Genomic DNA, 22561 nt, shown 5'->3' with positions numbered 1-22561 from the left:
TTGCCAGTTTTAGGCTGTTTTCTTAGCTCTTTTGGGCAGCTTCATCTTTACGCTTGGATTAGTTTCACCTAAAGCAGTTGTGGAGGACATTTATTTTGGGGAAAATCAAAACCTTTTGCTTTCTAGGTTCTGTATTTCCCGCTTGGAAGCAAACATGGTAAAATAGATTCCTGGAGGTCTCTTTCTCCTGCTGCTTTTACATCCCCTGGCATCCAGAAACTTTTGAAATATGATTATAGCTGAGTCTATAGTTTGAGCTCTTGCAATATGACCATCACTGGGCATTTTTGTGTCCTAGTGTTCAAGGAAATGGGAGTTTCTGTATAGTTTTTGTAAATAAATAAGCTTGTCCTAAGGACTATACTTGACAAAACTTATTTTCCAGCTAGAAAAAAAAAATTAAAAGCCACTGAGATAAAAGTGAGCAGCATTAGAATGCCCTCTATAAACAGATATAAACAGAAGATACACGGATAAACAGAGATAAAGAGATATAAGTCCAAAGATACAGATACAGGCACATACCAAAGTTTGTCTTGAACATTAACTTACTGGTGCAGGAGGCTTGGGAAACCCAAAATTTCCACTGGGAAAATTTAAAAGTAATTGGTCTCTACAGAATGTTAAGGAGATTGTTTTAATAAACATAGTGAAAAGAAAAGCTTTTACTGTTTGGCTCAAAGATGGCTTGAAGTCAGCAAGTTAATAAGGAAAATGGTGGTGACTTTTACTTACCAAAGCAACTGTATGTTGCAAATAGAGGTCAATGAACATTATTACTCTAGTAATGGTGAAATATACTGCAAAAAGTCCTTTAAGGTCTGCTTAAGGAATAAATGAATTAATAATTCAGACAGGTTCCTACTGTTTGTGTTAATATGCTCTATTTCATCCTTTCTCTGTATCTTTTTGTTATCTTAAGAACTAGAATTGCACCCCAAGAGGAAGAGCTCAAAGGGGTTTGAAAAGTGCTGAAGAACCACAGAGTCACTTTTTCTATTCCCTGTTATGCTCTTGTGGCCACTTACAGTGAGAAGCTCCTTCCCAGCAGCTTCATCTTCAGGGCTGGTGTATTACAAAGATGTGAAATGGATTTCTTAAGAGCCCCAGACTTGCTTATCCATTTCAAAAGCTCATGCAATGACCAGCGATTTGTATGAGTGACTTACCCATAGATGTTTACTTTTGACTTTCTGGAGAATCAACATAGATGACAAAATGACACTGGGGCTATTGTGATCATCCCATCTGATTTTCCAGTGTGATTTCATACTTCTTTGTTTGCAATAGACTCCATGTGTCTTCCTAAAAATACCTGGTTTTATTCTTTAAAGTCCACAAGAAGTTGACTGAAGCTTCAAGGGTATTTTGTGTTAAATTGTTCTGATATTCCAACACCTTTATGATTTTAAAATAGCATGTGTCTCTTCGAGACTGAACTTTTCTGGCTTTAATTTCTAGTTCTTGGATATTTCCATGCCAATGTCTGTCATAAATGGCAAAGCCAGTTTTGCTAAAGAAAACTCCACTCATACAGATGAAATTTGGAACTGTACTAGGTTTTAAAAAGGAAAAAAAAAGATTTTTCCATGGCCAACAACCTTGTGATTTGAATAAGAAAGGCATCGTGAAGTATTTTATAGCTTAAATATATATTTGATTAACTTGCAAGCGTATGTATTTGTATGTTCTTAGCATATATTGTCCCTTTCTTATTTTCTTTCCCAGGAGAGTTGTATTGTTCTTTGCCCAACCCTAGGAATGTCCGTTTTGAATCCGTAAACATGAAGAATGTTCTTCGCTGGTCAGCACCGGCAGGCACAGGAGATGGAGTACTCTACAAGGTGAAGTATTCAGTGTAAGTTTGCTTCCTTATTTTATCCCCCAGTGACTTTTATTTTAGCATTTGAAATAATAATTTTAAAATCTCGACCACAAGATAAGGCTGCTAAAAAGCAAAGAATATAGGTTAGACTTAAGCAATATGTTTTAAAGTTTTACTTCTGGCACTGCTTACTTCAGATTCAGTTACATAAGGAGACTGACTTCATCTGAAAGAAGTGTAGGATGCAGCATGGAGACTTTCTGCACACATTATAATGCATTTGGAGATACAGTATTTCTTAGAATATTAACAGCACCCAGCGTTTTATTGTTGTTTTTTGACAGACCCAACCCTCATAGATTTCTTCTGATGCCTCAAGCCTCAGCAGTCTAAGAGAAAATACACTGAACTTACCAAGTATTGTAGAAAACTGAGTAATGAGTAATGTTTTCAAGGGACTGCACCTTTGTAGGATATCGAGGAATTAGTGTGAGGACCAGAACCATTTCCCAGAGAGCACTGGGTCATTCTGAAGGACAATGTTGGAACTTTAGCTTATAAATAGGTGTGGCACTGTCATCATGGATAATGCAATGCTCCCTATCTATACCTCTAATATTTACACTTCCCTCAACCTAGCAGTGTTTTCATGACACTAAAACAAGTGTAAACTGTAACTTAAAGTGGCTACTGTAAAAAGCAGGGAGTGCTAATTGTCAGGAACTGCAACCTATTTTGCTCAGATCTTTGTTCTCCATGCTAACAGAGGAGCAACAGAGTTCATCTCCTAGAAAAGGGTAGATTGCGTGCAAGGTAAAATGCTCAGCACAACTTCTGCTGGCTGTGCAGGGTCAGTTGATCCATGGAAGATGTAACCATCTTTTGCAGATTGCAGATCCATGGAAGATGTAGCCATCTTTTGCAGATGGCAAAAGATGTAGCCATCTTTTGCAGATTGCAGATCCATGGAAGATGTAGCCATCTTTTGCACTGGATACAAAGCCAGTCAGATGTGACTCTTTGTACCTAGGACAGCAAGGCGTTGAGTTAGGTGGAAAATGCTGGTGAACAATACTGTCCTGCAGTCACGTAGAAGCTGCCACACACCCTCAATAACTGGCAGTCAAAGGCAAATTCTTAATAATGTGAATATGAGGAGCAGAAACTTCTGAGCAAATCCAGACAGGAATTTTCCAAGGAAGTCCTGAGTCCTTCTACTAGTGTACAAGAACTTGTCAGTACCGAGGCATTGTTGGTAGCAGGTATATGCTCTTTTCAACTAGAAGGATTTTGAAGCTCATTGTATTCCAAGGGAGTCTTTCTTTTAAACTAGAAAAAGAAGTAACAGTCACCAATGAGTAGTCTCCTGTCCACTCATCTTGGAGACCCTGAGCATCATCTGTCCCCATATACACCAGGATGAGCCACTGATCATTCTGCCAGAACTCTTTGTCTCTGTATAAATAGTTATCCTGATTCTGTTTTGACACATTTAGAATTCAAACTAAAGTTGTGGAGACTGAATTTGAGGGATCTGTGATTTGTGCAAGCAGAGTAACATCCCAGTTAGTTCCATATAGCCCCTTTTGGATCAGGCCTACTTTGATTTATTTTTCATTCAAAACCTGTTGTGTTTTATCTCAGCTGAAGTTGGGAGTTCCTCAAAATTGCAGATTTCTGCAATGCAAGCAAACTGCTTTATCAGCTGTAATACCAGTTTCTGTGCTATATTACCAGGTAACTAACATCATGGCGATAGCTTTTATACAGCTCCTTTCTCTTGCTTTTTTAAATATAGATATGGTGTTGGCAAATGGATTAGAAAGCTGGAATGCAGGAATATCTACAGAACGTGGTGTGACCTCTCCAGTGAGACCTCTGACTATGAAGAACAATACTATGCAAGCGTTAAAGCCTTCCTAAATGGGAGGTGCTCTGACTGGATAGAGACAGCACGATTCAACCCTCTTACAGACAGTAAGGAAAGCTACTCACACAGCGACATGTTCAGTGGCCTTGATTAATCTGGTGTGCTCAGACTGCATGTGCCTTTGTAGTGTGTGATATTGAAATTTTAACATGAGGTTAGATATATATACTTGCTTTTTCAGTCGTTTCACATTCATGCTTTTGGCAGAAATAATTGAAATGATCACATTGCAATTTGCATAGATGTGTGTTACCTATACAGTCTTACATATACACTGAATACTATTTTATACTATAGTAAAGCTTTACTCAAGGCAAATAAAAAGCTGTAGCATATCCACAGTATAAAGAAGTCTGCTTTTGAACAGGGTTTATTAAATCAAGCACTAATCATATTCTGGAGAGCAATATCTGTTATCTGTGCCAGATAATCTTAGAGCATATTGGTAATTTAGCTTGTTTTAACAAATAGTGTTTCAAGGTTGTTTATTCTGCAAAGTCACAGGAATTCCTAGGCAAAAGTCCAAGTCAGTGTTCACCTCACTGTAAAGGTCATCCTAGTTATCTGATAAAATAAATACAAAATACAAATGAATTGTCTGAAGTCCTATTTAGACTTCCAAAACATTACAAAAAAAAATTAATTTCGTCCACTTTTAGAAACTGCATGGTCAAACCAGTGTTCCTGTGTTGCATTTGACTGCTTTTTTGCATACTCATTTTTCCAGCTAAAATTGATCCACCCGTGGTAAGTGTATCTTCTACTGAGAAATCTATTTCAATCATTCTGACTGCTCCTGAGAAGTGGAAGAGAAGTCCTGAGGGAGAATCTGTATCTCTTCTTCAAGTGTATCCAGGCCTGCAATACAATGTGTCTGTCCTCAACAAAAAAACAAAGAAGCGGGTAAGCTTTGACAGGGCTGCAGAACTACACCTGTGAAACCTGTGCTTTGTGCTGTTCAAAATGCACTTTGTCTATAACAGCAAAGTTCAAAATAGAATTCAAAACATTTTAGGGCTTGTAGCATCATTCAGGTTGGAAAGGAGCTCAGGAGTTCTCTAGTCCAAAGTTGTGTTCAAAGCAGGATCAGCTGTGAGCTCAGACCAGGCTGCTCAGGGTTTGTCCACCTGCATCCTGAAAGCTGTCAAGGATGGGCACTGCACACACGTGTTCCACTACTTTTTTTTTTTTTCCCTAAGAGGCAAGTAATTTCTTTATAAAAAATAAATAACTTGAGTTTTTATTACATTCAGAAAAAAAGGATGCAGCTGGCAGTTCTTTTTCTTCCCAGAAGATTTGTGTGCTTGTGACACATTTTGTATAAGAGCTTTACCTTTCTGTAACAGAGGAATTAAAGGGAGAAAATAATATTTTTTTGTCTTCCAGTGGTTCTTCTCCATCAGCAACAACACCTTGCTTGTGCCGTGGTTAGAACCTGGAACAGCTTATTGTGTCAGTGCACAGATACATGTCACCACACCACTTTTGCACAGTGGGTTCTCCAAAGAATATTGCATTTCTACCTTGAAAGGTATGCATAAGCTGGCAAATTACAGTTAGAAGATGTCGGTTAGAAAAAATCAAGGTGATTGACACCGTATACTTTTTATGTATCCACTCTGAAAGTGAAAATTGTCCTTGTTCTCCCCTCTCTATGTATTTGTACTTTGCTTTTAATATAATATAGCTGGGATCTACTGAATGGAAGGTGAATCAGAACCTCTGAAGAAAATTATCTGCATTCTCTGAGTCTTAGTGAACATAGAAGGCTTTTTTCCTTGGATGATGTTTAAGAGTGGCAGGGCTGGGTCAATGTGAAGTTTGCAAGAAGAGAGAGCCATAGGGAGGGGTTGTTACTTCTTTTTAGAATTTAATTTAGAGTTGGGGTGATAACAGAAATTTGTCCTGTAGCTCAAATGTAATTTTTAAAAAATTCCTGTAAATTCCTTGCTTTTCCCTGTGCAGTATGGTGAACGCACACATTGCTATCTGAATGCATGAAAAAGTTGCTCAGTACAATGAAAACTTCTGCTTTGTTAACAGATAAAGCAGCAGATGAGACTACAACAATCATATTTGGATACGTTCTGCCTGTAATGCTGACTGTCCTTTTTATTTCAATGGCATACTATTGTGTGCACAGGTATATTCATGTCATCAAACAGAAACATCCAAAAAGCCTGGTAAGTGTTCTCTGTTCCCCATAACATCCTCATAGAAAAGCTTAAGAAATGTGGCATTGACAGCTGGTCTTTGAGGTGGATTGAAAACTGGCTCCACAGCAGAGTTCAGAGGGTCATCATCAGTGGCATAGAGTCAACTTGGAGGCCTGTGGCCAGTGGTGTTCCCCAGGGATCAATACTGGATCCAGTTTTGTTCAATATCTTTATCAACGACCTGGATGAGGGCATTGAGAGTACCCTCAGCAAGTTCCTGATGATACAAAACTGGGGGGGTTGGCTGACACCTGTCAGGCTGTGCAGCCATCCAACATGACCTGGACAGGCTGGAGAGCTGGGTGCAGGCAAACCTCATGAAGTTTAATAAGGACAAGTGCAGGGTCCTACATCTGGGAAGGAATAACAACAGGCACCAGGACAGGTTGAGGGCTGCCCTGCTGGAAAGAAGCTCCATGGAGAAAGACCTTGGAGTGCTGGTGGACAGCAAGTTCTCCATGGAACAACAATGTGCTCTTGTGGCCAAGAGAGCCAATGGGATCCTGGGATGTATCAAGAAAAGTGTGTCCAGCAGGTCGAGGGAAGTTCTTTCACCTCTCTGCTCTGCCCTGGTGAGACCACAGCTGGAATACTGTGTCCGGTTTTGGGTTCCCCAGTCCAAGAAAGAGAGACCTGCTGGAGAGAGTCCAACAGAGAGCCACAAGGATGATTAGGGGACTTGAGCATCTCCCCTGTGAAGAGAAACTGAGATCCCTGGGGCTGTTTAGTCTTGAGAAAACTGAGAGGGGATCTCATTAATAACTATCGGAGGGGTTGGTGTCAAGTGGAGAGGGCCAGGCTCTTTTCAGTGGTTCACAGTGATAAGACAAGGAACAACAGGTTCAAACTTGAATATAGAAGATTTCACCTCAACATGAGGAGAAACTTCTTTACAGTGAGGGTGACAGAGCACTGGAACAGGCTCCCCAGGGAGGTTGTGGAGTCTCCTTCTCAGAAGACTTTCCAAACCCACCTGGATGCATTCCTGTGCAGACTATCCTAAGTGATCCTGCTCTGGTGGGGGGGGGTGGACTCGATGATCTCTTGAGGTCCCTTGCAGCCTCTAATATACTGTGATACTGTCTGCTCATGTCCAGCTTCTCATCCATCAGCACTCTCAAGTCCTTTTCCACAGGGCTGCCTTCTATCACCTCACCCCTAGGGATGTGGAATAGATTCTGTAATCTGTGAACCCAGGACAACTCTGATGTTTTCTCCAAAGTCATTTGAGCTTATATTGGTGGAATCAAAACCAGAAATTGACAGAATTTTTCTAATCATTATCTTGACATGGAGAAGATGAGAAAAGGCATATTAGAGCTGGTCATGATATAGTTTTACTTCGGGTAGAATGAAAAAAGTGGAGCATGTTTACTCTCCTGGAGGTTTATATGATGAACTTCCTTCTTCCCTAAATTGAAATAATCTCTTCATAAGGTCTCGTCTGGCCTTACATTTTAAAAATACATGACAGTATAAGAAGCAGCAAAATAGTATTTTTATTATACTTCACTCAAATTCAAAATATTTTTTTGTTTTCCAGGTGTGGCACTACACTGACAAATGCAATGAAATGGTTTTCATACCACATGAAAAAGTCAACCCCATCACTGTTAATGTGGATGAGGACAAGCCATCTCAGGAATCTGAACATCTATCAGAAAGCAGAAGTCCCCATTATTACAATGTTTACAGTGGCACCAAAAGGGAGGATTTGCCTTCAAAAGAAGTGCTTGAAACAAAACATTTGCTTGATACTTCACACAAAATGGATATTTTAGCAGGAGGCAGCCAAAGTGGGAATTTGCCATGTTATGGCCAGCCAGAAACAAAGAATACTTTAAGACAGAAACATTCAGAAACTGTGGAGTATGAACATGATGTAAGGGCTGAAGACTTCAGTCCCAGTCAGAAACTAGAACAGAATACCTCTGCCTTCAGAGGACTAATAGATGAGCCACAGATGCCTTTGAGGGACCTGGTTAATATGAAAACAGGACAGCCATATTGTCCCCAACTAGAGATGAGGGCATTAGACCCTTGTTTGGGACAGAAAATAGAGGAACTTAATTTGAAGATGGTTGATGCATCAGGTGAACAGCCCATGTTAGTAGATTGGGATCCTCACACAGGAAGACTGTATATTCCTGCCTTGTCCAGTGTTGAAAATCAGGTGTGTGAAGGAGTATTCAAGGTTGATGATCCTGACAAAGAAGGAATTTTGTTCAGACTATATGAGAAAGAGATGTCCGATGAATCATCAGAGGACCCAGAAATGTATTTCCTGCAATTCAAGGAACAATGGGGGCTGCATGTAGAAATGGAAGACTGAAGAGTCTTCCATTCTAAAAATTTCTGAAATGCTAGATCTTGTTTACTTTGCCAAAGAGAGTGATGGACTCTCATGTGTGGAGCAAACACACCTTAACATACTACATTTTTTTGAACCATCACAGTTGAACAACTTACTCATGATATGTTATTTATAACAGTTTCCAGATGTGATATAAGTGATTTTGACTTCCATGATAAGCCTCTCAGGTAAAATATGTTGGTCATGAGATTGTCTTCTTTTTAAAAATATATATATTTTTACACAGGGTGCTGTTAGGATTTTCACATTGTAATTTCTATCAAAACAAATCAGCAGCATTTGAAAGCAGTTATTTTTAGCAAATAAAAAGCAACAATATGATATATTGCTGGGCTGTTTCACATATCTTAACACAACACAGTCTTTTCTAGGTCTCACTTCTACTACTTGTAATTCTTTGAGCTGACTGTTGTAGAAGTTAAGGGCATTCCAGTATACATTTTGTTCCTACTTTATAAATATTCTTCTGCTTACTGAAGGTTTTTTTTAAAGACTTGTCCAAGTTGAGGATTCCCTTCCATACTGTGTGTCATGGGTTTAAGGCACTGGGATGTCTTAAACCATAGAGAAGTCTTTCGGGAGGACTGGACAGTCCAGAAGATACACCGGAAAGTGTAATCTTTTGTTATTTCATTCCCATAAGCCCTGCATCTCTATAAAACCAAGCATTTCTTCTTGTTCTACCCTTTTCCTCTCTCTCTCATCTCCCAGATGGACCTTATCTCTTGTTTGGTATTTCAGGGGAGGATTTCAGCCTTGAGCAGCCTGCTAATAGCCTGGGCAAAGATGAATTTCTTCTGCACCATTTGGGCCCAGAGGTATGGGCAGGGTAGAGAGGTATTGGGGGTGGAAATTGAGGCCTAAGGTTTTTGGCCTAAGTGGGGGAGGTTTTGAAAAGGTATTTTGGATTAAAGAGGTTGTTGTAAGGCCAGGTCGAAAGACTGGGCTGAGGCTGAATGTGAATTTGGGTAGTTTGTAATTTCTGTTGTGAATCGCATTTCCATTTTTATTCCAACTCTCCAATCCCATGTGAGAGCATTTTTATTTTATTTCCTTTGTGGGGATAAAATACAATTTTCTGTCTGCTCTTAAAGCTCAGATACTGTGCTGCTCAGATACGCAACCAGCGACAATTCTCTTAGCAGGTGTGCCTCCAAGATCAACAGGAGAGAAGCAAGCAAGCATTAGTCATATTTCAAGCTGGGGGAAAATGTGGCAAAAAGGGATTCAGGGAAATGCCTGTAATCTTACTGCATGGACCATGTCTCAGCCAGCCTTAGACAATCTCAGTACAGCATCTGTATGACTCATGTCCTGCAAGTGTCTGTTCCTCTCTGATGACTTCAATGGCAAGCTGGTGTGGCCAGCGCAGATGGAAGTGTGCTCCAGACACACCGCTGCTTCTGCAGTCACTTTCCGTTTGCTGCGGCAGACCCAGAAAGCATGCATGTGGGCTTCCCCTTTTTATCTGTTGTCCTGACCAGGACCTTTGGTACAAGTTCACTTTTTCTCCATGTCATGAGATATTTATTTAGGATAGTAAAATTACAGGACATTCTAGAAATTACTTATTAGTGCAGGTGTCACCGTTTAAGGTTTCAGGGCAAAAAAACCCTGCAGGACAGAATTTGGATTAACCCCCTCTCTCCCTCCCTCACCCCCCTCAGGGAAAAGGTAAGGGCTTGAATGGAATTGGAAGTTTCAAGAAAGTATTTTTAACAAATAATAAAAGGTATTAAGGGAAAAGGGATGTACAGAGAGGTTGAGGGAAGGGATATATACCGCGGAATACAAAATCCAATCAGATGGCAACGGATTTCTCCACCACACGTGGAAGCAGGCCCAACCACACCGAGCTTTCCAGTAAGCAGCAGACAACCCCCCACTGGGCAGGAAGGCAAAAGGGAAAAGAGACTGAAGGAACTTCCTGTCCCCTTAAATAGAGGATAGGCAGGAAAGGGGAGGGTATAACATGACCCCACCTGGGGTCCTAGGGTCCACCTGCCCACCTGTTAACTCTTAAACCACAACAGCAGGTTATACTTCTTTTCAAACTTACCTGATGCTTTTCTACATAATGGTTTTGTATAGAAGACAAAGAAAAAAAAAAACAAACTTTTTTTTGCAGTATTTAAAACTTGTACCCTCCAAACTAGGTATGTCATTAGGTGCATTTTTGAAGGAAGACCTTTAGTAGAATCTTTTCTCTCAGGTCATGTGGCATATTCTGTGACTAGTCATCCTCTGAAATAGATCAGTTGTAGCAATAGACTTTAAAACCAGAAAGACAGTAAAATATTTCATGCTAATTACTGCTTATCTCATGTAAAAATGTCTTCAATGGTTTTCATAATATAGATCAGGTAGCAATGTTATACCTGAATACTTTTATCAACACCTTTGTCCATCAGGAGATTCACAGAGGAGGGTTATAGCTCAGTGTGAAAAAACATAGTTGAAGATGTGAAAAAGACAAAAATTCTACTAACAGCCTCATTTAAGTAATCAATAATCTTTCCCTGTATTTCCTAAAGATTTCTTAACTTCCTTGTGCATAATCCCCTAATTGTTTTTTTGCAAAGTGGGGGCTCTAACTTATACATAGGAAACAATTATTTACTTGTTTCTCTGTTCTGTTGAATTTTTTATAGTTACTGCTGCCTGAAGGCCAGTCATAGAATCACAGAATGGTTTGGGTTGGAAGGGACCTCCAAAGGTCATCTAGTCCAACCCCCCTTCAGTAAACAGGGACGTCCTCCATTAGGTCAGGTTGCGAGAGCCCTGTCGAGCCTGACCGTGAATATCTCCAAGGATGGGGCCTCAACTACTTCCCTGGGCAATCTGTGTCAGTGTTCCACCACCCTCATCAGAAAGAACTTCCTCCTAATGTCAAACTTAAATCTACTCTTCTCTAATTTAAAACCACTGCCCCTCGTCCTATTGCTACAAGCCTTTGTAAACAGTCCCTTTCCAGCCTTATTGTAGGCTTATTGTCTCCCCAGAGGATACTACAGGCTGAACAATCCCAGCTCTTTCAGCCCATCCTCTTAGGAGAGGTGTTCCAGGCCCCTGATCATTCTTGTTGCTCTCCTCTGGACCCGCTCCCTTAAGTGCATGTCCTCCTTGTGTTGTGAGCACCAGAGCTGGACACACTACTCCAGGTGAGGTCTTTCATATGGAAGGATGAGAATGCTCCAGCTCCCTAAATAGTGGTGCAGCTGCCAAACAACCTTCCTTCCCTTGTTTTTGGTTTGTATTTCCCCTGACCTTATGTGCCAGCTGCTAGTGTCTTCCACTTTTGTTTTTTATTAGATAAACAAGCCTTGCAGCAACAGTTACTACATGTAAGAACATTTAACAGATGATAATCAGAATTGGAAAACTTGGGAGATAACCCATAGACTCTCACTTTATTAAGTTCTTTGGTCATTGTAATCTTTTTTTGTGCATCTCAAGTTTGATAGCATTTATTTCCTCTCTTCTACTCTAGTACTTAAAAAGGCATCAGCTCCTAGTTAACACTGCTTGTGATCAGGGTACAAGATACTGAGATTCTTGCAGTCACAGAAGGATTTTCATGCTAAATTAATTCTTTGGAATAGTAGTTAATTTTTGGAACAAGACGTTTGTAACAGAAGTTTGCAACACTTTCAGTGTTGCTTCCTTTTGATCTAAATTTGCATGAAATTCAGAACTGGTACTAGATTATGCAAACAGTCCTTCGTATTTATAAGATGCACTTTCAAAGTGTTCTTAGGATAATCACAGAAAAAAAAGCTGGGGGGAAAAGGTAGTAAATGAAGCTAAGAACTTTCTTTTATATGCAAAAGAATTTTTTGAGTTAGGTAGTCAACTTCTGAAACTGATGAGGCAGAAAAAATGGTGCCAATTTCCACAAATACAATACCAGTAAACTGTTGTTGTTTTTTTTTTAACATCCTGAAAGTTATTAGTCTTTTTCGTTAACATCTTCTAATCATATAAAACAAATGTAACTGATCAGATGTACATGGTACTGCCAGCAAGCCAAACAGTTAGCAAGCCATAAAATACTTCTACATAAAACTGTAATTCTACCTACAATATTCTAGACAAGAGGCAACTATTAATTAGACAGAAGAGCCAAGCAATCAGTGAGCTGACGTGCTCATAGTCTTTATTACACTTCACTAAACTTTGGTGAGATACATTTAATAGACTTAATGCAGCCGAAAGTAAGGTCATATATCTAGAAGCAAAGACTGTGCTCAACACAAGACTACTTACAGCCTTAAAATCAATTATTTTGAAAATTATGTGAGAGATTAATAGAACTAAGTAGGAGTGTGTTGAGGACAAAAGAATATGCACTTCTTGACTACAATGGCAATTAAAATAGAACTTCACTTCTGTCTGCAGGGCTGATGTGATCACTACTGAAAAAAACTGCATCCAGTTTACAAAATAAGTCATGAAGTTAGAAGGCAAATACTACTATAAAAGTGTATGGCAATGCCCTTTCAAGCTTGAAAAAAAAAAAACAAAACAGGAAACCTAGCTATCAGTGAGATCTAATGGTGATGAAACATAGCTAGGTGTGGGCACAGAGTTTTGGAAAAAGAACTATAATTCTTAAGTGTGGTTTTGCTGCTTACAACTTAGAGTGACAGGGTTCTTAAGGAGAGACTGAAACAGTGCAGGATACCTGTGGTCTAACTTACAGCACCCCTGGGAAAACTACTGCACAGTAAGAATGAGCAGATGGAAAATTCAAATACAGCAGGCAAAAATGCAGTATGAGCTGGCATGGTAAGGACTGCAGCCTGCCCAGTGCAAGAAGTTTGCCAGGTGAAAAATACCTGATGAATGCCTAGTACACAATGCAGAATAGTCTGTAATGTGAAGCACAGGGAAATGGTCAAATTGTTAGAAGGAAAACCAAATTGCACAGCCATTGGATGCAAGCATCTGGATTGCCTGGGCTTCACAGGCACTCATCAACTCGCCAGAGGACTGATAAGGAAACATGGGTGGCTGTACAGGGCTGAGATGAGAATGTCCTCTGCAAAAGTGGGATCAGAAAGAGTTATTGGCATGGCTTGCTGTGGGTAGAAGGCAAGCGGGTGCGTTTTGGAGATGTCAGCAGGGTTTTAGCATCTGTTATGTTCCTATAATGTGTAATGAACCACTAGTGCAGTGGTTAGAAGGAGAGGTGGGCTCTGGAAAGAGTACCTTACACTGTTAGTAGATAGATAGCATAGACTTTCCTACGGATATTAAGATAGATCCAGCAAGACCTCTGAAAAACATTCTCAGGGTCTAGAAAATGCACCATATGAGAACATCCTCTGTGAGGAAATACTTCAAAATACATTATTAATAGGTGACTGCACAGAAACATGCTCTACTTCTACTGATTTCAAATTAAATTTTGAGTTAAGCTTATGTTTTAGCACTTCCCCAAGGAGGAATGAAATTCTGAATTCAGGACTGACAAAATCTATTACTGTTTATCAGAAGAGAGTTAAGTTATGCCTTCTGTAAGGTCTAACCTGCAAATGCAGGCTTAACCACACGAAACAACTGAAAGTTGTGAAGCAAGTGAAGCTTAGAATAGCAGCATGGTTCAAACTTTTTAAAACAAGGACAAATGACTACTTACTGCAAAAATTCTCCAATGCCTGTAGGCCTTTCAAGCAAAAGTGCCTTTCTTCAACAATAATGCTAACAGATGAGTGCAATTTCTTGTTTGGAATATGCTGAATGGTATAATGATGCTCATATGCCGTCAAGTCATAAAACTTATTAGTCTTTTTTTCCCCTTTAAATAAGAAATGTTGGCTCATCTACACAGTGTAGTTAAAAAATAGTTATTTCAAGCACCATATTTTTAAACAATTGCAGTTTCTATGTCTGACATGATTCACTCTGGCAACGTCAAAGGTTTAAACCTGTTCAGCTGTCTCCCATTGTCCATTATGTTCTCCATAAAAGGAAAACACAGCAACAAGTCAAGGTTTTTCTGCTTTGATTTTGCATATAGGTTTCAAGCTTCATCAGCCCAGGATCACATAGCAGTAAGTGTAGGAAGTCATTTTCATGTTTAGTGTCATCCAGAAACCATAAAGATTTTTTGGTAATTTGCACTGTCAATAACACTAAGCTGGTCTCCTTAATTTCTCACTGTATTTTCCCTTTCTCTTACAAAGGGGGAGGGGGGGGGGGAATAGAGAAAGAAAAATAAAAAAGTACACACTTCCGTTTTTTAATTTATAACCTCTAGACTTGGTTTAGGTGAGACAGATTTTCCTTGACTAAGTTAGGTTTTAAGAAGAGGACTTGTTCCTTAGTACCACATAGCTATGAAAACCGTGGCTTGCTGAGAAAAGACACCATTCCAGTAGTGCTTCTTCAGTGCACTGCTTTTGCATCCTTTCTGCTGTGGAAGTGCTGTCCTGCACTACACCAATGTTTTTAAATCACACTGTCCCTGTTCTGAATGCATGTTAATTGCCACTTCTCTTTACAACACTAAGGTCTCTGCTGCCTGAGAAACCTGTAGAAAGGCAACAATCCTGATTCTGTATCACTTACAAGATAGCCTCCTAGATCTCACTCTGCCTTACAAGGCATTATTCATCCAAGTAGGAAGCTATCACTCTTCCTCTTCTCTGGCAGCAGTTTCTGCATATGCTGTCTGCTAGCTTCCATAATTGCTGCAACGACCCCTGCAGTGCCAGAAACCATTCTCATTTCACAAAAAAACTCTCCCAGGTACTGGTTTTAGCAACAGCAGCCTGTGCTGTAAACACACAGTTCTGCCTTCCAAAAACTGTCACTAAGAAACATCTTCCAGCTGTCCAGAGTAAGTCAGCATGCTGACAGCAGCATGGTCCAGCATCAGGGCAGAAAATTGCTTTGGGTTTCTAAATTCTTATGATCCTGTCATTGCAGGAGTGGAGGAAAGTGTTTCTCAGGACTCTGTACTGCAATCAGAACTCAAAAAAAATACCCAGACACCTTCAGTGTGACAGAAATTGGAAAATTTAAGCATTTTTAACAGTTACATTATAAAGTTAGCACTACAATGCACAATTTGTGTATTTTAATTTTGGCCTTGATTCTTATTTCTGTTCATATTTCAGGCCCTCCAAGCATTTTACAGTCATAAAATACAGAGAAAGAGGAGTTGCTATTTCAGTTCTACAGACATCCCAACTATTATATGGAAATGCTAAAATGGCTTGAAAAAGCAACACACAGAAAGCGTGGGGTGCAGGGCAGGAAAGGACAAAACACAGATTCCTCTTCCCCTGTGCCATGCAGTAACCACTAAGTTCACAGTTCCCCTCAACAGAATGTCACCATAGTGCAAGTTACTCCAAGTTGTTGGAAGGGCTGCACACCTACATGGTTTGGCTTGAATTTAAAAAGTGGACTTACAAGGTGAAAATTTAGTCCATGAACCAGCTGCAGAGCCCAGAGATGACCAACAAGAAGATCAGAGCTCTGGCAAACCTGACCCCCAGGAAAAAGTCAGCCAAGCTGATCTAGGAAAACTACTCTCCAGGGTAGACAAGATAACAAGCCATGCCATGCAGTCAGCTTCATGTGGCATTAATCTCTGCTGTGCTGCATTTGTTTGTTTGTGTAGGTTGTAGCACTGCTTTCTTTCTAGGTAGACCAGAAGAAGAGCAGGCAGTTCTTAAGAATAGAAGAAAATTAATAGAGAAATATCAGTCAGGGGTGGGTTGGATACAGCTGATCTTTCTGGACAACAGGATAAGAATCAAAAGAACTTCTCCTGTTTTGTGTCCATGAGTGCTGCTAGCCAATGCTATTTTATAGCAAGCTGCATCAAACCAAACAGCAAGCAAAAGATCCACTATGCAGTCAAGCTGTCGGTGGAACCACTTCTAGACCACTCCTTTTGGTTTTGGCCTCAGATGAGGCATGGGTTGAAGGAAGTAGTTCTGCTCTTGCAAACCCCCTGTCTGGGCTGAGAGGGGGGCCCTCTGCACTGGTGTTCAGGTTTCTTAGTCATGCCCTTCACTATTTGTCTCCTGGTCTTTTAAGCTTTGAATAGCCACTTTACACTTAACCCAGTGCTCCTCCTGAGTGAGCTCTACTCTGCAAGCTCTCAAAGATAAAACTTCTTTCAACGATACTCTTACTGTTTTTATGTGTTTCTAAGTTTGCTTAATTATTCCCTATGCAAAATTAACAGTTGTTAGAATAGTTAGGTACATAAATTTCTCACCTTGTCTCTGGGAAAATGATGTTCCTTAGACTGCACCTTGCTCCTTGCGATGTAAGCACCATCGCATCTACAAAAAGATCACAGGGACTCAGCTTGTGCAGTATAATCTAGGAAGTGCTTTCTGTTTTCCCACTAAAATTAAAAATACAGTGTGCTCCTTTTGTCTCCTGCTAAACTAACTTACACAAACACCCCAAAACAATTCTCCTTCTAAACTGAATGTGTTTATGTGTTCCTGTGTGGTCACAGAGGCATTTTACTCTTTAAGCAGTTAGCACAGATTCTACGCACCTGTGGTGGGTTGAAATTACCCCCCCAACATAACATTGCCAGATCAGCTCTGTTGAAAACAAATGAAGCTGTATTTACAACAAAACTACAATCTGAAATATGAAATGCAATTAATATGTACAAAATATACAATATTTACATATCTGTACAATTTGTAAACAGCACAAGAACCCCCCTGGAGAAAACCAGGAGGTTACCAATAGCTTCCCCCTCCCTGCTCCTTTCCTTCCCCGCTGTACACAGGACAAGAGCAAGAGCAAGTGCAGAGAGTTGCTGTTAACACTTAACCACAACAAAGAACACAGCCAAGGTCAGCAAAGCCAGCAGAAGCCAGAGCTAGCATCTGCCAGAGCGGAAAAAGTGAAAAGATAAAGAGTTAGTGTACAGAACTAATTTCATGTTAGGTATCTGTCCAATGGGATTATTTAGACCTTATCATTATTTTCACTTTTGCATCCAATGGTAATTTATTTGCATTCTATCACTTTCTGTTCAAGACCTCTGGAAAATTTTCTAGGCACAGCCTAAAAATACCACAGCATCCTAACAGAAAGCAAAAGTATTTAATTTTTACAGTTACATAGGTTTTAATGATAAATTTTAAAAACCTCTTGGGGTGAACATTTCCCTGGTATTCCAGATTGATCTTGCATAGCTCACAGACTGATGGAAACAAATGTCTATTATTCCCTCCACATGAATATAATACAAAATTTTATACAAGCTTCTAGTACTTTCACGGTCAATCAGAACTTTTAATCCCCCTCATACATTTAAACTGTGGGGAAACATGGGTAGCAGTCCATTCTGCTACTCAATACTATTCTCTCTTTTCTTCCTGTACCCTGGGCCTCACATTTTTAAGCTGTAGCCAAAAAGCTGCCTGACAATGGGGCAGCAATTACCAGTCAGAAAGGGATAGTCAGCAACTGTTCAGGGACAGCCAACAAAATTAATGTCAGGCAGTGCAGATGGCTGCAGTAAGGATGGTGTGCATTGCCAAAGAGCAAAGGGAAATGGTGAAAGCTGTTTAAGGCCTTTTCTGTTCTGCTGAATCACAAATTTAATCATGTTTGAGATGAGCAGAGAAGTGCTGCACCTGCCCTGGGGCAATGGTAGGAGCCTTCTACCCTCTTCTTTTCAACAGGAACTTATTACCTGGAAATAGGAGCATCTACATCCCAGTGCTGACCTGCTAGGATTCTCAACATTCACCAATGAAAGCATTTGAGGGCAAAAGACCCCAAATTAAATATAACTACAAGTTTAGCCGCTGCCTGTTTAGCATTCAAACTGTTTTTGTAAGGTTTTTTTAAATGCAAAGATTCTTCTGGGGAAAAAGGGATAGTGATAGGAAATCTGACTTCTGCTCTTTTCTCTCAATCTCCAGCTCAATAGACTTCATTGCTGAGAGAGGGCCTGAAGAAGCCTCACCTGCAGCAGTGTCACCTGCTCTGCTGAGCCTGTGCAACCAATCATGAGCTGGTCTGTAAGCTCCTTTACTACCAACAAAGCAGAGGTTTGTCAGCAAAGTGGTCCCATGTCTTTTAAAACACCACTTACACCATTATCTTTAATAGAAAACTTCCCATAATCAACACAAGCTCCATCTAAGGATGCTTCTCAAAATCTTTTGTTTTTCAAGGTTTTTCAAAATGCAGAGTATTGTCACAGAGTAAAAAATCATCCAGTTTTCCAAGACTGTATCAATACCATTAACAAAAATAAGGTGGCCCAAAGTTAAATGACACAGAGCAAATAATCTACAAGTTCCCTCTAGAGGAGAATCGCTGTGCAGCATTATGTTGCAGCTGGCTTTAGGTTTGAATACTATATGCCCTTTTTTTTTTTTCCATTCTCCTGGAAGTGGGAGATTATTATAGTAGTAGATGTTTTACCCTGTTGCTTTTGTGCCATACTGCTGTGATTCAGGCCCAGCTGGCAGCCAAGCCCCATGAAGCTGCTCACACAACTGTCCCCTTCCATACCCACGATGGGATGGGAAGGAAAACTGGGAGAAAAAGGCAAAGCGCCGTGGGATGAGGTAAGGACAGTTTAGTAGTATGGCACAAAGAGATAACAACAATCAGGGAGAAAAATAACACTAACAAAATAGATACACAGAGAGTGATACAAAACACAGCACTGACCTCAATGGCCCAGCTGGCCTGTCTGCCTGATCCTGCCCTGCTGCCCACACCATGCCGCAGTCACCTGCTCAAGGCACCCACACTTGCCCCAGCCACCCCTGCCCACAGTTCAGGCTGGGTGCCTCCTGTTACTGCCACTTAAGTCACACCTCCAGTGTCCCAAGTGTCCAACCCAGCAAGGTGGACACAGGAAACAGCATGTTTCTACCCATAAATACTGTGCCCTGTAAATCCATCTGCAAAGTCATTCTCTGCCTCTTTCTTCCCTCTCTGCTCCCATGGGAGATGCTCTCTTATTGGGTAACAGCTGGGGAGTATCTCAGGCCTCTTAGGCCTGTCTAGGCCTAATGCCAGGAGGAGAAGGGCAGGGGGACAGTCTCAGACCTGGCCAGCCTGAGACCAGCCTAGCAGTGGGGGGGAAGACAGAGCCCTGGGGGTTTTGGGTAGACCCTCAGGTGGGGAGAAGGGAAGTGTTGGGAGGCCTTTGGGTGTGGTGTTAAGGGACTCTGTATGGTTTGGGATATCTTTGCCACTATGCTTTGTAGTTTCTGTAAAACACCAATTGCTTTTCCATTTAAACTTCCCATCACTTCCCAATCCATTTGTGTGAGTGTCATTCTTTTGTCCCTCTTGGGGCAATAGAGGATCTGTCCGGCTCTAAACCAGGACAGGCAGGCATGGTGTCAGGATGGTATGGAACACCCATTGGCTGGTTCTGCTGCCTACCTTGGCTGAGGCCTCCCACAGCTTCTTCTGAAGGGGGGAAAAAAAACAAACCAAACCAAACCAAACAAACAAAAAAACCCAGAGCAAATGGAAAATGTAACCTTATCCTAACTGAACCCAGGACACATCCTATGTTTCCTCAAGTCAGTTAAGGTTAACACCAGTTTTCCTTTCCTAGTTAACCTCAAAGGAAATCTCAGCAAAACTTCTGAATTGCCATCTACCTTCTCAACATCACATGGAAAATGAGTGAGAAAGAGAAATCCATCTTCTGTCAGAGCTGGAGAGTTTGAAAAGCAGCATGGTCAGCACCTCAGACCCTCGGTGATTGCACTGAGCATGGACACTCCTGCATTAGAGCATTTGGAAAAGAAAATCCACCTCCTCCCATGAAAGGGGGGTCAGTCCTACATTTGAGGGAAGATGCAATGAAGATAGAAAAGGGGAACTGAAGGTATTGTTCTGAATGCCTGGAGCACTCTACCACCAGATAACTTTCTGACATTTGTGTGGCACTCATCAATGAAGAATCTCCCACTGCTAGGTGTCTTCTTAATACCTGTGATTGTTTTGAAGTCCACCCTGAAAACGCAAAACCATTCCCACCTATTATCTGTAGTCTATTCAGTGATCAGGTCATGTTACTACTGGTTCCCTTAAAAGTTTGCATTTTCAGTGCCTGGCAAAGATGAAACATACATCTTCAAGGCTCCTGACTGATGCAAAGCCAAATATTCCAGTAAGCAGCAATGATCAAAATCCATTAAGTGGATGGACCCGTTATGGCTTGTTTTCCCTAGCTTTTTACTGTTACATTTTTCATTAGTAAGAAGGCAGATCTGTTCCTCATAACTTTGTTAGCATTTATCAGAAATCTATCTGCTATAGTGAGGCCATCAGAGTTCCCAGGAAATATATATAAAGACCAAAGCCAGGAACCTCATTGAGACTAGGTTTGCAAATTTGCTTATCTTCTAACTTCTGGTCACCATGACACAGAGCAGATGGCTAGATTTCTTTCAGTCTGATTTGATTACTACTTGTTTTTGTCTCTTCTGCAGGAGAGCACATGAGACTCCACACTGAGCTAGCTGGGAAGAACCTTGTCCTAATAGTCTCACCAAGGTAATCTCCTTACTCCATGGTCCAGTGCCCCCTCCGGTGCTTCTAGTAGTGTAGAAACATCAAAAAACAGTGTACACAGTTGAAATTCAGTTAAACTAAGCACCTGAACTAGGTAGTCTGAATATTATCTATTAAAACAAGAAATCTCATATCAACAAGCACAGTAGAAATGCCAACATGGACAAGCAGCTTCAGTTAAGGATGGAAAACTGTTAGCACTTCAGATCCAGGACAGGAGTTTAGCATTTAATCCTGAGGCATGGAAGACACTTCACTAAGACTTGAGGCAAACCAAATTATTTCTTCCCATTTTCTATTTCTGCCTCTATTACTCCATGTTAATTGTTTTTAAAGTTCCTCAAACTGCTCTCAGCTTTGGTCTGCCTAGTTCAATACCTTCAGGCACTAAGTTTTTGTCTCAGACAGCTTTTATTCAGCTGGAGCAAAACCAAAAGAAACAGGAGTGTTTTGGCTGTCAAGACACACTGTAACTTCTGACAAACACCAGGAGCTGCAGGGGAACTCCTTTGATTCATTTTCTAAACCATGGAAGCTGCTTGTCATAACTATGTCACACTACTGAAAGGGGAGGCCAAGGCAGAGCCTGAGAGCCTGGCTCTAGGTCCTTGAACACCTTAAGATGAGGAGACATCCCTAATTGTGGTAGTTTCAGGCTGTGCCTAGAAAATTTTCCACAGATCTTGAACAGAAAGTGATAGAATGTAAATAAATCACTATTGGATGTAAACAGAAAAATAATGATAAGTTCTAAGCAATCCCACTGAATAGATAATAAACGCAAGGCTAGTAAGGTAAACTAACTCTCTCTCTTCTCGGCTTCCTGGCTCTGAGAGATACTAAATTGTGCTTCTGGATGATTTTGCTGACCTTGGCTGTGTTCTCTGTTGTGGCTGAGTATCTTAACAATTCTCTGCTCTTTTCTCTCCTTTACTGTGTGTACAAGGGGCTAGGGCTCCCCTGGTTTTGTCCAGGGGGATTCTTGTGCTGTTTATAAATTGTAAATATATGTAAATATTGTACATCTTGTACATATTCATTGCATTTCATTTTAGATTGTAGTTTTGCTTGTAAATACAGGAGAGGAGAAGGCCTTATTGTGACCTTATTGTGGCCTTCCAGTATCTGAAGGGGGCCTACAAGAAAGCTGGGGAGGGACTTTTTAGGATATCAGGTAGTGACAGGACTAGGGGGAATGGAACAAAGCTGGAAGTGGGGAGATTCAGACTGAACATAAGGAAGAAGTTCTTCACCATGAGAGTGGTGAGAGCCTGGAATGGGTTGTCCAGGGATGTGGTTGAGGTCCCATCCATGGAGGTGTTTAAGGCCAGGCTGGATGAGGCTCTGGCCAGCCTGATCTAGTGTGAAGTGTCCCTGCCCATGGCAGGGGGGTTGGAACTAGATGATCCTTGTGGTCCCTTCCAACCCTGACTGATTCTATGGTTCTATGATTTGCTTCCAACTGAGCTGGTCTGGCAATTTAATGTTGGGGGGAAGTTTCAACCCACCACACTACTTTCCAAAGCCCTTCCTTTCTCAGATGGAGGGATGGTGTCCAGGCCCTTTGTATGTTAAAGAAACTAATGATATTTGAGTCTTCCCATGCAATGGTAACCCTACCCAGGGAAGGTGGCTGTTGAAAGAAAACCTCTTTGCAATCAGAATAG

General features: G+C 40.8%; 1 protein-coding gene across 1 annotated transcript; it reads left to right on the top strand.

Annotated features, from left to right (window-relative positions):
• Window positions 1-1733: 1733 nt before the first annotated feature.
• On the top strand, window positions 1734-8303 carry IL20RA (interleukin 20 receptor subunit alpha). The gene is made up of 6 exons (XM_054399187.1): window positions 1734-1858; window positions 3624-3802; window positions 4483-4658; window positions 5142-5286; window positions 5799-5938; window positions 7515-8303. Exons 1-6 carry the CDS (start codon window positions 1785-1787, stop codon window positions 8301-8303), a joined length of 1503 nt encoding a protein of 500 aa, XP_054255162.1. The 5' UTR covers window positions 1734-1784.
• Window positions 8304-22561: the final 14258 nt, after the last annotated feature.

The sequence above is a fragment of the Indicator indicator genome, chromosome 2 (assembly GCF_027791375.1).
Source record: "Indicator indicator isolate 239-I01 chromosome 2, UM_Iind_1.1, whole genome shotgun sequence".
Lineage (NCBI taxonomy): Eukaryota > Metazoa > Chordata > Aves > Piciformes > Indicatoridae > Indicator > Indicator indicator.
Note: the sequence above shows the minus strand (reverse complement) of the source record. Positions and strands in the feature narration are given on the sequence as shown.